This window comes from Bos indicus, chromosome 7 (genome assembly GCF_029378745.1).
Source record: "Bos indicus isolate NIAB-ARS_2022 breed Sahiwal x Tharparkar chromosome 7, NIAB-ARS_B.indTharparkar_mat_pri_1.0, whole genome shotgun sequence".
In the NCBI taxonomy this organism is placed as follows: Eukaryota; Metazoa; Chordata; class Mammalia; order Artiodactyla; family Bovidae; genus Bos; species Bos indicus.
Window position 1 is genome coordinate 11,607,065 of NC_091766.1, and position 13,748 is coordinate 11,620,812.

The 13,748-nt window shown below is 50.1% G+C and overlaps 1 protein-coding gene across 1 annotated transcript; it reads right to left on the reverse strand.

Moving 5' to 3' along the window:
• Positions 1-7,015: 7,015 nt before the first annotated feature.
• Positions 7,016-12,495, reverse strand: C7H19orf53 (chromosome 7 C19orf53 homolog). Its single transcript, XM_070792696.1, has 3 exons — positions 12,340-12,495; positions 12,207-12,262; positions 7,016-7,795 (listed from the first exon to the last, which is right to left on the reverse strand). The coding sequence occupies exons 1-3, from the start codon at positions 12,437-12,439 to the stop codon at positions 7,655-7,657; spliced, it is 297 nt and encodes a 98-aa protein (XP_070648797.1). The 5' UTR covers positions 12,440-12,495; the 3' UTR covers positions 7,016-7,654.
• Positions 12,496-13,748: the final 1,253 nt, after the last annotated feature.

Here is a 13,748-nt window from a genome sequence, read left to right on the forward strand (position 1 = left end):
CCCCCCTTCGGCCTCCGAGGCCCTCCTCCGCCGTTGGCTGCACCACCAGATCCGTATCCAAGTCGACGCTGTTCATTCGTTACGTGCACTGCCCGTCTTTTCGGGACTACTCAATCAGGACGCTCAGCGAGCTGGGCTGTCAATCACGAAGAGCCGAAGACCAATCACAGTGGGAGGAGACCCCGCAGCGCCGGCCTTAAGCGGAGTTTCGGGGCGGGTCTTGGGTTCATTCACAACATTCCTCCCCCGCCCCCCTCGGGCTGGACAGCGCTCCCAGGGCTGCTGGGGCTGTGCCCACACACAGCTTTGTTTACTGAGGGTCGCTTCCGGGCGCCGCGAGGGGACAATCAACACTGCTCGGCCCGGGAGCGAGACAGAGCGGCGGGATCCCCGGGCAACCTCTCAGCCCATCCTCCCTCTGGGCTGTGGGGCGTGAGAAACAGCCTCTCTGGGCTCCAGGTCAAGTTTTGATGCTTTGCGGAATGGAGGGATCACAGGTCGCTTGGTAGAGCTTATGGGGGCTGCGGGCACCCTCTCTAGAAATAGAGCCAAATTCAAATCCATCCTTGAGCCCCAAGATAAGTACCCCCAATCCATTCTATGCCTCATATATTGTTGTTGTCTTTTAGTTACTAAGTAGTGTCCGACTCTTTGTGACCCCATGGACTGTAGCCCGCCAGGCTCCTCTGTCCATGGGATTTCTCAGACAGGAATACTGGAGTGGGTTGTCATTTCCTTCTCCATATATTATGTTGAGTCATATGAAATTATTGATTTTCAATCATTTTTGATACACTAAATGACAGTCTCATAAAGTTCAATGTAATAGATGTTAAATCTGACCACTTCTGAATTATTTTTTCTGATTCAACTTATCTGGGCCACATCTCTGACCTTGAAGCTGTCGGTGGTGCTCATTGCAGTTCCCCAGCCCAACCCACACCCCCGGCTTCTGCCCACCGTGGCCCCTGCCAGCTCCATGTCCTCAGAGAACCCTGCATTTCCCCTTTGCCACACTTCTCTCCGTCAGCATTACGTTTCTTTATCATTTCAGCAGTTGTTTACCTTCTGTCTCTCCCTGCTCCATGGCGAGCTCCAAGAGGCAGTAGTTTGTCCAGCTGATGCACTGCTTTAAGGCCAGCACCTGAACACCTCAGGACATACAGCAGTGGCTCAATCTATATATAACTTGTTGACTAAACCAACTCATGCCTGTTCCCATTCCACTGAAATGATGTACAGAGCAGGAAAAACTCAAGCTGGCTCTTAATTGGTCTAATGGCTGCCCCCTGCCCCTCCTCATATGGAAACTCTGGCTTTTTCCTTCCAGGAATTTCCAGTTTCACAGCTGCACGTTCTGGCCAGTCCCCAACCCACCATTCAGCAAACTCTCTCTGACCTGCACTGTCCAATATGGTCACCACTGGCCACAAGTGGGCTTTTGAGTCCTTGAAATGGGGTCAGCCTGAATTAGCCTGTGCTGTGGACTTACCTCGTGGCTCAGACAGTAAAGAATCTGCCTACAATGCAGGAGACATAGTTTTGATTGTTGGGTCAAGAAGATCCCCTGGAGAAGAGAATGGCTACTCACTCCAGTATTCTTGCCTGGAGAATCCCATGGGCAGAGGAGCCTGGTGGGCTACAGTCCATGGGGCTACAAAGAGTTGAACATGACCGAGTGACTAAGCATGTCAATGTAAGCACACTGGATTTCAGAGACTTAGTAAGAAAAAAGGCAAAATAACTTAAGAACTTTTTTATATTGATTACATGTTGAAATGATGCTATCTTAGATAAGTTTGTGTTAAGTAAAATACATTATTAAAATTAACTCCACCGGTTTCATTGTGTATTCATTTTATTCTATGGGGTCTCAGGGCATGTCAAGTTATGTATGCAACTTGCGTGGTCGTTTCTATGGGACAGCACTCCATTGTAATTTCTGTGGGTCTTGAGAAACCACAGCTGACCACGATGACAACAAAAGAAACAATAATAATAATACTGTACTGATTGTTTATGGTGTACTGTAGCTGTTCAGACACATGATCAAGTTTAAGCTTTCTGACAGTGCTGCAAAATGGGGATGTTATCTCCATTGCTCAGATGGGGAAACTGAGGCTTAGAGGGGTGGTCTTTGCCTGCCTGGGAAGCCCTAGACTTAGTAAAGCGTGTCTTTCTTGCAAGGATTTGAGGCAGAGACAGATGTATGGGGAAGGGGTAATGGGTGAGGAGAGAAGCAGGCAGAACTTCACCAAAACAAGTCTTTCAGCTGCTCCCCTGGCAAACAGGACCCACGGTCCGGCTGTTCCAAGCGGCTCCCTTCAGCATCTAGTATGTGGCTGGTCCTTCTGACGATGCTTCAGTGGGTGCCCCAAGATGCTGAACCAGAGAAGGCACTCCAAGCCCATGGAACAGGATGTGTAGAGGAACAGAGAACGGGGCATCAAAAGGTGAGGAGGTTTATTTTATTCTCTTATTAATAAGAGATACTAATAGTGCCACCATCCCCATCTCCTGGATGAGAAAACTGAGGCACAGACAGGTCAGGTGACTTAATCAAGATCCACAGCAGGAAAGGGTAGGGCCAGCATTCAAGCCCTACCTTGACGAGTGGGCTGGTCTTATCACATTGGATGGGGATCAAATGCACCGTTTGGGACACACTAGCATTCCATTCTGATCCCTGATGAGGGGAATGAGGCCCAGAAAGGGTAAGAAAGTTGTCCAAGGCCACATAGCAACCCCAGAATGTGAGAAATCAGAAAGACACCTAGGAAATGTGTCACACCTCCGGGATGCCGTCTCCAAGCCTATTTCAAACCCAGCAACACTTTTAGAAAAGAAGATTGGGGGGTTGGGTTCCAGCCACGGGCAAGTCCTCTCAGGGTAGACAGTGAGTTTGGGCTTCAGGGAATGGAAGCACATTTATCCTGCCCGCCCTGCTGTGAGCTCACTGTCTAGGCATCCACAACTCCAGACCCCAAACCCACATGTCCTTGAGACCCATGAGAAACGGGGCAACCCTGCAGTCTCACATGAGGGGGGCTGCGCCCCACAACTCTGGCCACCCCATTCTAACTTTCCAAGGGTCCCTCCCTCTGCCAGCACACCCCCACATGGCCCCCACCTACCCACCCACCCAGGCACTCCAAGGCTCCTGAAGACTCAGGCAGGAAACCAGCCAGGGCAGTTTCGCTTCCTGGTCTGGACACAGCCCCTCTGGCCTGCCCAGCTGGCAAGATCTGCTTCTTACATTTCTTTTCTTCCCTTTTGGAACACAAACTCATGGGCAGAGAGTCAGGGCCCTGCCAGGAAAAATGGGCATTCCAGGCAGAGGGGGAAGGTGGAGGCAAGAGAGGAAAAGGCTCCTGCAGGAATAATTGTCTGAAAAAGCTACATTTAATGACTGCGGGGAGGGGTAGGGGGTGGGCAGAGTGGCGAGGGTGGGGGAAGCAGGGAAAGAAGACAGGCTGAGTGGCTGGAACTGGGCTTCCCACCCCACCCAGGACACAAAGGCAGCTGTCACAGCCTTAAGGTTCAGCGAATTCTCCACACTCAGGACGAGGTGTTAGGGTCTCCATTTAACAGGTGCGGAAACTGAGGCTCAGAGAGGGACTGAAAAGAACAGGAGGTATGGGGATTTGCCCAAGTTTGGGGCTCTCGGCTGCGACACTAAAAGGGGATTTGCGGGCAGGACCCACGTGCTAGGAAGGAGAGGAGTCACTCGGGACAGTGACAGGGTGGAGGGTCGGGGAAGACAAAACAGATGGGTTGACAGTCCAGATTCCATATCTGTCACACCTGAATGCCCTTCCTCACCCCTGGGGTCCCCCTCCAAGGGGCTGGCATCAGAGGGACAAAGGGAGCCAGTTTACAAGAGTCCTCCGCCTGCCCTGCGTCATGGGCTTGGCCCAGGGTCTGAGGCGCCCCCTTGTGGCTGAGGGACGCGCCAGATGGCACCCAGAGCCCAGAGAGTCCCAGCCCTCGCCCTTTTGAGATTCCACATAGAAAGTTTAAAAGATAATTTTCAAAAGCGGGTGTAATCATGGCTCTCACTGACAAATAAAGGACACGTATTAAGATTTTTTTTTTCTATTGAACTCCTATGGGAACCAGGCAGATGTTCCACGAGGTTCAAGAGTCCAGAAAAACAGGCACTCTTAAGGACAGATCAGACTATTCAGACTATTCGAGTAAATACATGTCCGAATGGAGGCCAATTGGTTTTTCCACAGGGGAGGAGGCTTGTCAATGGGACCTCGGCTGGATGAGCCGGAAGGAGCAGGTAACAGTGGTTTTGAATTGCTATCAGTTGCTGACAATTCACGGAGCTGTGAAGTTCGAAGAGGCTGTTATGAATCAGCTAACCTGGAAGGCAAGCACGTGTTGTATGGAGACGGTGCTTTGAATGGTCAGAAAGATTCACTGAGACGCAAAATGTTCCTTCCTTCCTTCATTCAACAAACGCTTGTTCGTGGAGCAACTGCTGTCCATTGTTCCATGTGCTCAAGACATAACAAAGATGCAGAACAGAAAACGGAGGAGAGTGGCACAGGGACCACCTCCTGGGGCGGGGGACAGAGGAGGCTCTCTGCGGGGACACCTGGGAGCGGAGGAGCAATAGGGGCTGAAAAAGGCCAAGAGGCAGCTCAGGGAGGAGGGTGGGGTCTGGAGGGGGTGGCCTGGGACTTCCTGTTTCCTGTTCTCCCCACTAAAATGTCAGCTCTCAGTTCTCCCTTAGCGCAGAGGTTGGTATGCAGTAGGCGCACAATGAATGCCCATCATGGACTTCGCTGGCAGTCCACTGGTTAAGAATCCACTTGCCAATGCAGGAGACACAGATTTGATCCCAGATCAGGGAAGATCCCACAAGCTCAGAGCAACAGAGCCAGTGTGCCGCAACTACTGAGCCCGTTTGCCCTAGAGCCTGTGAAGTCACCGCAATGAGAAGCCCGCACACTGTAATAAACAGTAGGCCCCTGCTTGCTGCAACTAGAGAAAGCCTGAGCACAGTAACAAAGACTCAACACAGCCATAAATGAATAATTTGAGGAAAAATCCCCATTGAGGAAAAATCCAATGGGATTTCAAAGCAATCCCATTTCAAGGGCACAAGTCACTTGCTACCTGCTTAGGGTAGAAAACTGCTGTGAGGTGGGCAGATGGCAGGAGGTCCAGGCCCCTAGGTGGGGTTCAAAAGAAGGGTGTGCCCTGGGGGTGTCACAGAGCCCAGCAGCGGTCCTGCCCTCTAGTTAAGGGTCTGTGAGCCATTCACCAGCTCCATCCTCCCCAACAGAAATCCTGAGCCCTGGACTCCAGGTAACTCCCAACTGTGAAGTCTCTATCAAATTAGGGCTCTGCTGCCACAACTCGTTTTTTTGAGATGTAAATTAGGATTTTTTGGGGGGAGGGGGTGTGAAATTTCCCTTCCTGCCTTTTTTTTCCAGTGGTTAAAACCCACAAGGAACATTTATCATTTAGAAGGGTATAATTCAGTGGCATTTAGCACCTCCACAATGTTTGCAACCTCTATCAAGCTGCAAAATCTTATCACTGCCTTCCAAAGCTGAAGCCATACCCATTAGCTGACACTCCCCATTTCCTGGCACCCCATAGTGCACCCCAGTCTCTGTGGATTTGCCTCTTCTGGACATTTCACATATACGGAATCACGTATTACGTGGCCTTTTGTGTCTGTCTGCTTTCAGAATGTTTTTGAGGTTCACCCATGGTGTAGCCTGTATCGTTCTGTCTTATGGTGACTGATAGCTTAGTCACTTAGTCCTGTCCGGCTCTGCAACCCCATGGACTGTAGCCCAGCAGGCTCCTCTGTCCATGGGGACTCTCCAGGCAAGAATACTGGACAGAGTTGCCATTTCCTCCTCCAGGGGATCTTCCTGACCCCAGGGATCAAACCCCAGTCTCCTGCATTATAGGCGGATTCTTTACCAATGAGCCACCAGAGGCCATTGTTTTATATGGCCAAATAATAAATACTCCATTGTGTGGATAATCTACATTTTGTTTATCCAGTTATCTGCTGGGCATTTGGTTGCTGCCACCTTTGGGTGACTGTGACCAGTGCTGCTGTGAATGTAGTGTGTGAGATGCTGTCTGAGTTCAGTCCCTTAAGGTGTGTGCCTGGGAGAAGGGCCGGGTCACGTGGTGGCAACTCCGGGCTAAACTTAGTGAGGAGCCACCGGACTGTTTTCCACAGTGGTTGTTCCCTGCTTTTTGTTACTTGGCTGAGCCATGTGACATCGTCCAGACCAGGGACTGCCCGTGCCCCCTGCACTGGGAGTGTGGAGTTTTAACCACTGGATTGCCAGGGAAGTCCCTGTTCCCTCTTTTTAGAAAAATGTTGGGTGTTCAAAAAATGTTGACCACTACTATGTGGGACAAAGGAAACCCATGTGGGGTGGGTGAGACTGGCTGGGAAAGGCTGGGCCACCAGGGAATTAGTCACTCGCCTGGGACGATCAGCCACCACATGCCCACCTCCCTCCAAAGACAGCAGCTTAGCATCCCCCAGACTATAGCCTGCCCTGGTCCCTGCTCCCCAGGTCCTTGATCAAACCTGCATCCCAGTGTCTCGTGCATTGCAGGCGGATTCTTTACCCACCGAGCCACTGGGCAAGCCACTAGGATATGACAACACCACTCTTTAAGTAGGATTTTCTACCAGTTTCATCAGAATTGGCCACATTAATCTCAAAACCATAAGTGGTTGGTCTTCAAGACGGCAGATTTAGAGGAGGGGAGCCCAGGATGGAACAGGTCAGAAACGTGGGTCTGTGAAGGGAGGCAGTGGTTTGGCAGCTGAGAGAGTGCACTGCGATTCTGCCAGTGGCGGGTTCAAGTCCTTGCTCGGGACCATGAATGACGTGACCTGACCTGGGCATCGTGAGGATTGAGATGAGACGTGTGGGAAGCACCTGAACCGCGTCTGGGCCACAGGCACGGCTAGATCACTGTTATGACTTTTTATAACGATAAAGATGGCACAGAGAAGTTCAAAAACGCTGCTGGTTTAATCATCACTTTGACTCTACAAGGTGGTATCAGTGTCTGCCCCGAGAATGGGAAAGTGGCTCCCTAGGCTGTCTGGCCTGTCCCTGGCAGACAGGAAGACACAGGGATATTTGTAGAGGGCAAGCAGGTGAGTCACCCAAGGTAGGAAGAAAGAAAAGACTCTCCCCCAGCCCCCAGGCTGGAGGTGCGGAAGCTTGTCCACCCTTCCCTGGACATGTGGCTCGTGTGTAAACTGGGGCTGGCCGGGCGGTCCAGGCACCTGGCCCGAGGCCCCAGCACAGCCTCCTCACAGGAGCATGTGACCATGGGAGGAATGACAAAGTCAGGTGTCTTGCTCCAAGTTATCCAGACAGGATGTGGGAGGGGGTAGTGGGGACACAGGAAGTCGGTGAAAAGATCCCCCTGGCCTTGGCCTATGCGGAGACCTCGGCACCTGCAAAGCCAGTCCGTCAGTGTGCTTCTGACCTGCTACTCACTGGCTCATGGGCCAGGGCCCAGTCAAGTTCGAGGTGCAATTCAAGTCTTTGGAGAGCACAGTTCCTCTTTCCCATGGGGTTACCTGCACAGGTCTGAGCACAGAGGAGGGGGCTGCAGTGGTGATCACTGCTGGGGCGCATCCTTAGGCAGGCATCTTGGTGGAGGAGGAGGCCTCCTTCTTCTTGGTGCTGGCCTTCAAAAGCGCCAGCTTTTTGGGCAGGCTGGTGCTGGCTTTCATCACCACATCATGCTCAATCTTCTTCCGGATCCCAACCTCCAGGTTCTGGGGGGAGCAAGTATGGAGCAATCAGACTGGGACCTGAGGTGGGAGGGAGGGCCTGGCCTGCTGCCTTTTGTTCTGTGAGCTCACCAGGGGCTAGATCAGCAACCCTCTCGCTGAAAAAGCACCTTAGAGTCTGGTGGCTGGCGCTCCCACCCTCTGAGAACACTGTACACACACAGAACATCCCTTCTCATCTCTGGACCTCAGCTTCTAAACTTCTGCTCATTCCCATTTTATGGATGGAGAAACAGAGGCACCTGCAGGGAGGAGGCACTTGGCCAGGGCTCCCAAACTATCTGAGCGATGGGAAACTGGAACCCAGCCCGCCCAGACTCTCTGGCTTAAAACTCCAGCCCCTTCTTGTCCCATCATCTCTGCTTGGCAAATGGTGAACTGGGGCTCTGAGAGATATGAGGTGGAACAAATAAAGGCATAGCAATCAGAGCCCAAGTGTTTGGGTCCAAAACTGACAGTTTAATCCTATGACCTAAACTGCTTCCTTGCTCTATGAGTTCCAATGACCATGGTACCAAGGGTGTCACCACACACCTGGGCGCAGGGGACACAATAGCAAAGACACAGAAAACCTTCTGCCTTCACGGAGCTGACATTCAGAGAGAGAGAGAGAGACCGCGCACGCACATGTGTGTGTGTGTGTGTGTGTGTGTAACCTTCAATGACACTCTGGTAAACTGTTGAATGATGGCGGATAATAAGTGCTGTTGTGGAGAAAAGAGAAAGGATAATGAGCGAGAGGTGTGGTGGTGAGGTTACCATCAGGGATGGCTGCTCAGAAGCAACGCTGGCTGCCAGCCTTGACCTGGAGGAAGGAAGCAGTGTGGACTTCTGGGAAAGAATCCAGGTGGAGGAAACAAGTAGTGCCAACGTTCCCAGGTGGGTCAAGGGGCAGTTAAGGGGCCAGTTAGGCTAGAGGGAGTGAGCCAGGAGGAAAGAGAGGGAGCGGGTGAGGGCAGGGCAAAGACAGGGCTAAAAAGTGCCAGGCCCCATGGGGAGAACTTAGGCTTTTCCTGAGCAAGGTGGAGTCATGCAGGGTTCTGAGCAGAGCTTCCCTGGTTCAGGAGCTCTCAGATGCTCAACGGCGCCCCGTGGCTATTACTGGAGGGGCAGGGGAAGGAGATCTGGGAAGATGTGACTGCTCTAGTTCAGGTGTTTTTAGATGATGGGATGGGGCCAGGTGGGAGGGGGATCAAGGAGGTGAAAAGTGAGTGCATTCTAGATTAATCCTGAAGGCAGGGACTTCCCTGGTGGTCCAGTGGCTAAGACTCTGCTCTCCCAATGCCGGGGGCTCAGGTTTGATCCCTGGTCAGGGAATTTAGATCCCACATGCCACAACTAACAGTCCATCTGCCACAACTGAGACCCAGCACAGCCCAATAAATATTAAAAAAAAAAAAAAAATCCTGAAGGCAAAAAGGATGAGATCCAACCTGGATGAGAGAGAAAGGGGGAATCCTGAATATCTGGAAGGAGAGACTGGTAGGATCATGGTAGGCTGATGGAGCAGAGTGGGAGAGCCTGGTTTTGGATATACTGAGCTTGAGCTGCCCAAGAGACACTTCCCTCCTCCAGCTGCCAGGTGGAGGTAAGCACGGTACCCAAGGCTAAGAAAACTGAGGCTCTCACATCCTGGAGTTAAGACTGTGCTTCCACTGCAGAGGGCAAGGGTTCAATCCCTTGTTTGGGGCACCTAGATCCTGCAAGCTGCAGCATGCAAGCTGCATGCTGTAGCCAAAACAAAAAGACAAAAAACTGAGGCTCTGAACAATATGCTCAAGATTGTAGGGCGAAGGACTGAACAATCGATGCTTTTGAACTGTGGTGTTGGAAAAGACTCTTGAGAGTCCCTTGGACTGCAAAGAGATCAAACCTGTCAATCCTAAAGGAGATCAACCCTGAATATTCATTGGAAGGACTGACACTGAAGTTGAAGCTCCAATACTTTGGCTTCCTGATGCGAGGAACTGACTCACTGGAAAAGACCTGGATGCTGGGAAAGACTGAAGGCAGGAGAAGGAGCGACAGGTGAAGAGATGGTTGGATGGCATCACCGACTCAATGGACATGAGTTTGAGCAACTCTGGGAGATAGTGAAGGACAGGAAAGCCTGGCGTGCTGCAGTCCACAGGGTCACAGAGAGTCTGACATAACTTAGCGACTGAACAACAACAAAGGCCGAGTTACTGTGCAGAGTGCAATTCAAATTCAGATCTGACTCCACAAGATCTCTCTGAAACTTCTCTGCAATCTTAATAAGTCTTTCCGCAACTTCTTTATAAATTTAACCCTGTTCCCCTACAAGCACTCCTATGGCCCTGAATCCTGACATTTCTAGGACAGAAGTGCTATCATTAGGACCATTTCAGTTAAGACCTAGCTGTCAACAGGACTGCGTTTTGCATCCAGCACATCCTTCTTGCAAGGCTGGGGTTTTTAACTCCTTTCCCAGGCTGCCTGTTTTTTTGATGTCTATTAACGAGGACAACAGAATGGGAAAGACTAGAGATCTCTTCAAGAAAATTAGAGATACCAAGGGAACATTTCATGCAAAGATGGGCTCAATAAAGGACAGAAATGGTATGGACCTAACAGAAGCAGAAGATATTAAAAAGAGGTTGCAAGAATACACAGAAGAACTGTACAAAAAAGAGCTTCACGACCCAGATAATCACGATGGTGTGATCACCCACCTAGAGCCAGACATCCTGGAATGTGAAGTCAAGTGGGGCTTAGAAAGCATCACTACGAACAAAGCTAGTGGAGGTGATGGAATTCCAGTTGAGCTATTTCAAATCCTGAAAGATATGCTGTGAAAGTGCTGCACTCAATATGCCAGCAAATTTGGAAAACTCAGCAGTGGCCACAGGACTGGAAAAGGTCAGTTTTCATTGCAATTCTAAAGAAAGGCAATGCCAAAGAATGCTCAAACTACCGCACAATTGCACTCATCTCACATGCTAGTAAAGTAATGCTCAAAATTCTCCAAGCCAGGCTTCAGCAGTACGTGAACTGTGAAATTCCACATGTTCAAGCTGGTTTTAGAAAAGGCAGAGGAACCAGAGATCAAATTGCCAACATCCACTGGATCATCGAAAAAGCAAGAGTTCCAGAAAAACATCTACTTCTGCTTTATTGACTACGCCAAAGCCTTTGACTGTGTGGATCACAATAAACTGTGGAAAATTCTTCAAGAGATGGGAACACCAGATCACCTGACCTGCCTCTTGAGAAATCTATGTGCAGGTCAGGAAGCAACAGTTAGAACTGGACATGGAACAACAGATTGGTTCCAAATAGGAAAAGGAGTACATCAAGGCTGTATATTGTCACCCTGCTTATTTAACTTCTATGCAGAGTACATCATGAGAAACGCTGGGCTGGAAGAAGCACAAGCTGGATTCAAGACTGCTGGGAGAAATACCAATAACCTGATATGCAGATGACACCACCCTATGGCAAAAAGTGAAGAGGAACTAAAAAGCCTCTTGATGAAAGTGAAAAAGGAGAGTGAAAAAGTTGGCTTAAAGCTCAACATTCAGAAAACGAAGATCATGGCATCTGGTCCCATCACTTCATGGGAAATAGATGGGGAAACAGTGGAAACAGTGTCCGACTTTATTTTTGGGGGCTCCAAAATCACTGCAGATGGTGACTGCAGCCATGAAATTAAAAGACGCTTACTCCTTGGAAGTTATGACAACCTAGATAGCATATTGAAAAGCAGAAATATTACTTTGCCAACAAAGGTCCGTCTAGTCAAGGCTATGGTTTTTCCAGCGGTCATCAATGGATGTGAAAGTTGGACTGTGAAGAAAGCTGAGTGCCATAGAATCGATGCTTTTGAACTGTGGTGTTGGAGAAGACTCTTGAGAGTCCCTTGGACTGCAAGGAGATCCAACCAGTCCATCCTAAAGGAGATCAGTCCTGAGTGTTCATTGGAAGGACTGATGTTGAAGCTGAAACTGCAATACTCTGGGCACCTCATGCGAAGAGCTGACTCATTGGAAAAGACCCTGATGCTGGGAGGGATTGGGGGCAGGAGAAGGGGACGACAGAGGGTGAGATGGTTGGATGGCATCACCGACTCGATGGACAAGAGTTTGAGTGAACTCGGGGAGTTGGTGATAGACAGGGAGGCCTGGCGTGCTGCGATTCATGGGGTCGCAGAGTCGGACACGACTGAGCGACTGAATTGAACTGAACTGACTGATTTAACGAGGACAATTTCGCGAAAGCAGCTAACAATGTGAACACTTTACTGCGCGCCAATCCCTGCTTTAGGAGACCCGTGGGTTGCTAGATAATGTTTCCGTACCCACCGCACAAAGGAGGAAACTGAGGCTCACAGCACTGGGACTTCTCCATCCCCGACCTGCTGCACGCCCGCACTCACCTTCTTGAGCTGCTGCTGCTGCACGATGCGTGCCTTCTTGGGTGCGATAACGCGACCTGGGGAGAAACGTGCTCTCGTGAGGCTGGAGAACATTGGGCCCACCTCACCCTCGAGCCCCCGGCCCGCTTCTCACCGCCCTTCCTCGGGCCCCGGTTCCGAGCCGAGGCCGCCGCCGCCGCCGCCTTGCTCTTCGCTGGCTTCTGCGCCTGGAACTTGCGCTGCCCCTGCGCCATTGTCAGCCACGCATCGGAAGAGGGGAAAGTCGCAGAAGGAAGGCGCAGGGCACGATGGGATACAGTGGGGCTGAAGGGCGCAATGACTCACGGGATACAACGTGGCAAAGTTAAAGGGACGAGCTACTCACAATGGTAGTTGATCATAGCCAGCGTTTGGCAAAAATTTCGAAGTAAGGGTTATAATGATAGCCTAACATTTATTGGCCACTTGTTTTGTAAAACTTACATTGTCTTATGCTTTTTGTTAGTAAAATTCAGTTTACCTCAAAAAAAAAAAAAAAAATAATGGTGCCCCACACTTCAGTGGGCTTCCCTGATGGCTCACAGGATAAAGAATCCACCTACAATGTGGGAGACCTGGGTTCGATCCCTGAGTTGGGAAGATCCCCTGGAGAAGGGAATGGCAACCCACTCCAGTATTCTTGTCTGGAGAATCCCATGGACAGAGGAGCCTGGTGGGCTAGTCCATGGGATGGCAAAGAGTCAGACACGACTGAGTGACTAAGCACACCAAACTTCAGTAACCAAGATAAAAATATTTTCAACATTCAAAAATAATATTTTAATATTAAAAAAATCAAATTGCCCACTACAGCCTGTGGACTGGCTGTCTGATTAAATGTTACTGGTATGAGCGCTGGTTATCAAAACTTAGGGAAAGTCAGGATAGGCAAGGTCAGGGTTTCATTCTATTGAATATCTTGATATTTTGTTCATCGTGGAGGTCTTTTTTTTTTTGCATTAATTTTTCTTTCTTTTCTGTTCTTTTTTTGGGGGAGGGGGCACACTATGAGGCACATGGGATTTTAGTTCCCTGACCAGGGACAGAACCTGTGTCCTCTGTATTGGAAGGGCAGAATCCTAACCACTGAGCCACGAGTGGGAAGTCCCATTTTTTTTTGTTTGTGCCACTGGGATGCCCGATCTTAGTTCCCCAGCTATGCCTGCTGCAGCAGAAGTGCAGAGTTCTAACCACTGGACCACCAGGAAATTCCCTGCATTAATTTTGATTTTTCAAAAAAAAAACATGCAGGAAGCTGTTATTTATCTTGATTGAAAGTGAAAGTCACTCAGTTGTGTCTGACTCTTTGTGACCCCATGAACTATACAGTCCATGGAATTCTCTAGGCCAGAATACAGGAATGGGTAGCCTTTCCCTTCTCCTGGGTATCTTCCCAACCCAGGGATTGAACCCAGGTCTCCTGCATTTCGGGCAGATTCTTTACCAGCTGAGCCACAAGGGAAGCCCAAGAAAACTGGAGTGGGTAGCCTATCCCTTCTCCACGGGATCTCCTGACCCAAGAAT

Excerpts from the sequence above, each read along its gene's own strand:
- C7H19orf53 (XM_070792696.1), bottom strand. The coding sequence starts at position 12,439 with ATGGCGCAGGGGCAGCGCAAGTTCCAGGCGCAGAAGCCAGCGAAGAGC. Across the intron at positions 12,263-12,339 it reads CCGGGGCCCGAGGAAGGGCG|GTCGCGTTATCGCACCCAAG; the intron begins GTGAGAAGCGGG and ends GTTTCTCCCCAG. Across the intron at positions 7,796-12,206 it reads AGCAGCAGCAGCTCAAGAAG|AACCTGGAGGTTGGGATCCG; the intron begins GTGAGTGCGGGC and ends TGCTCCCCCCAG.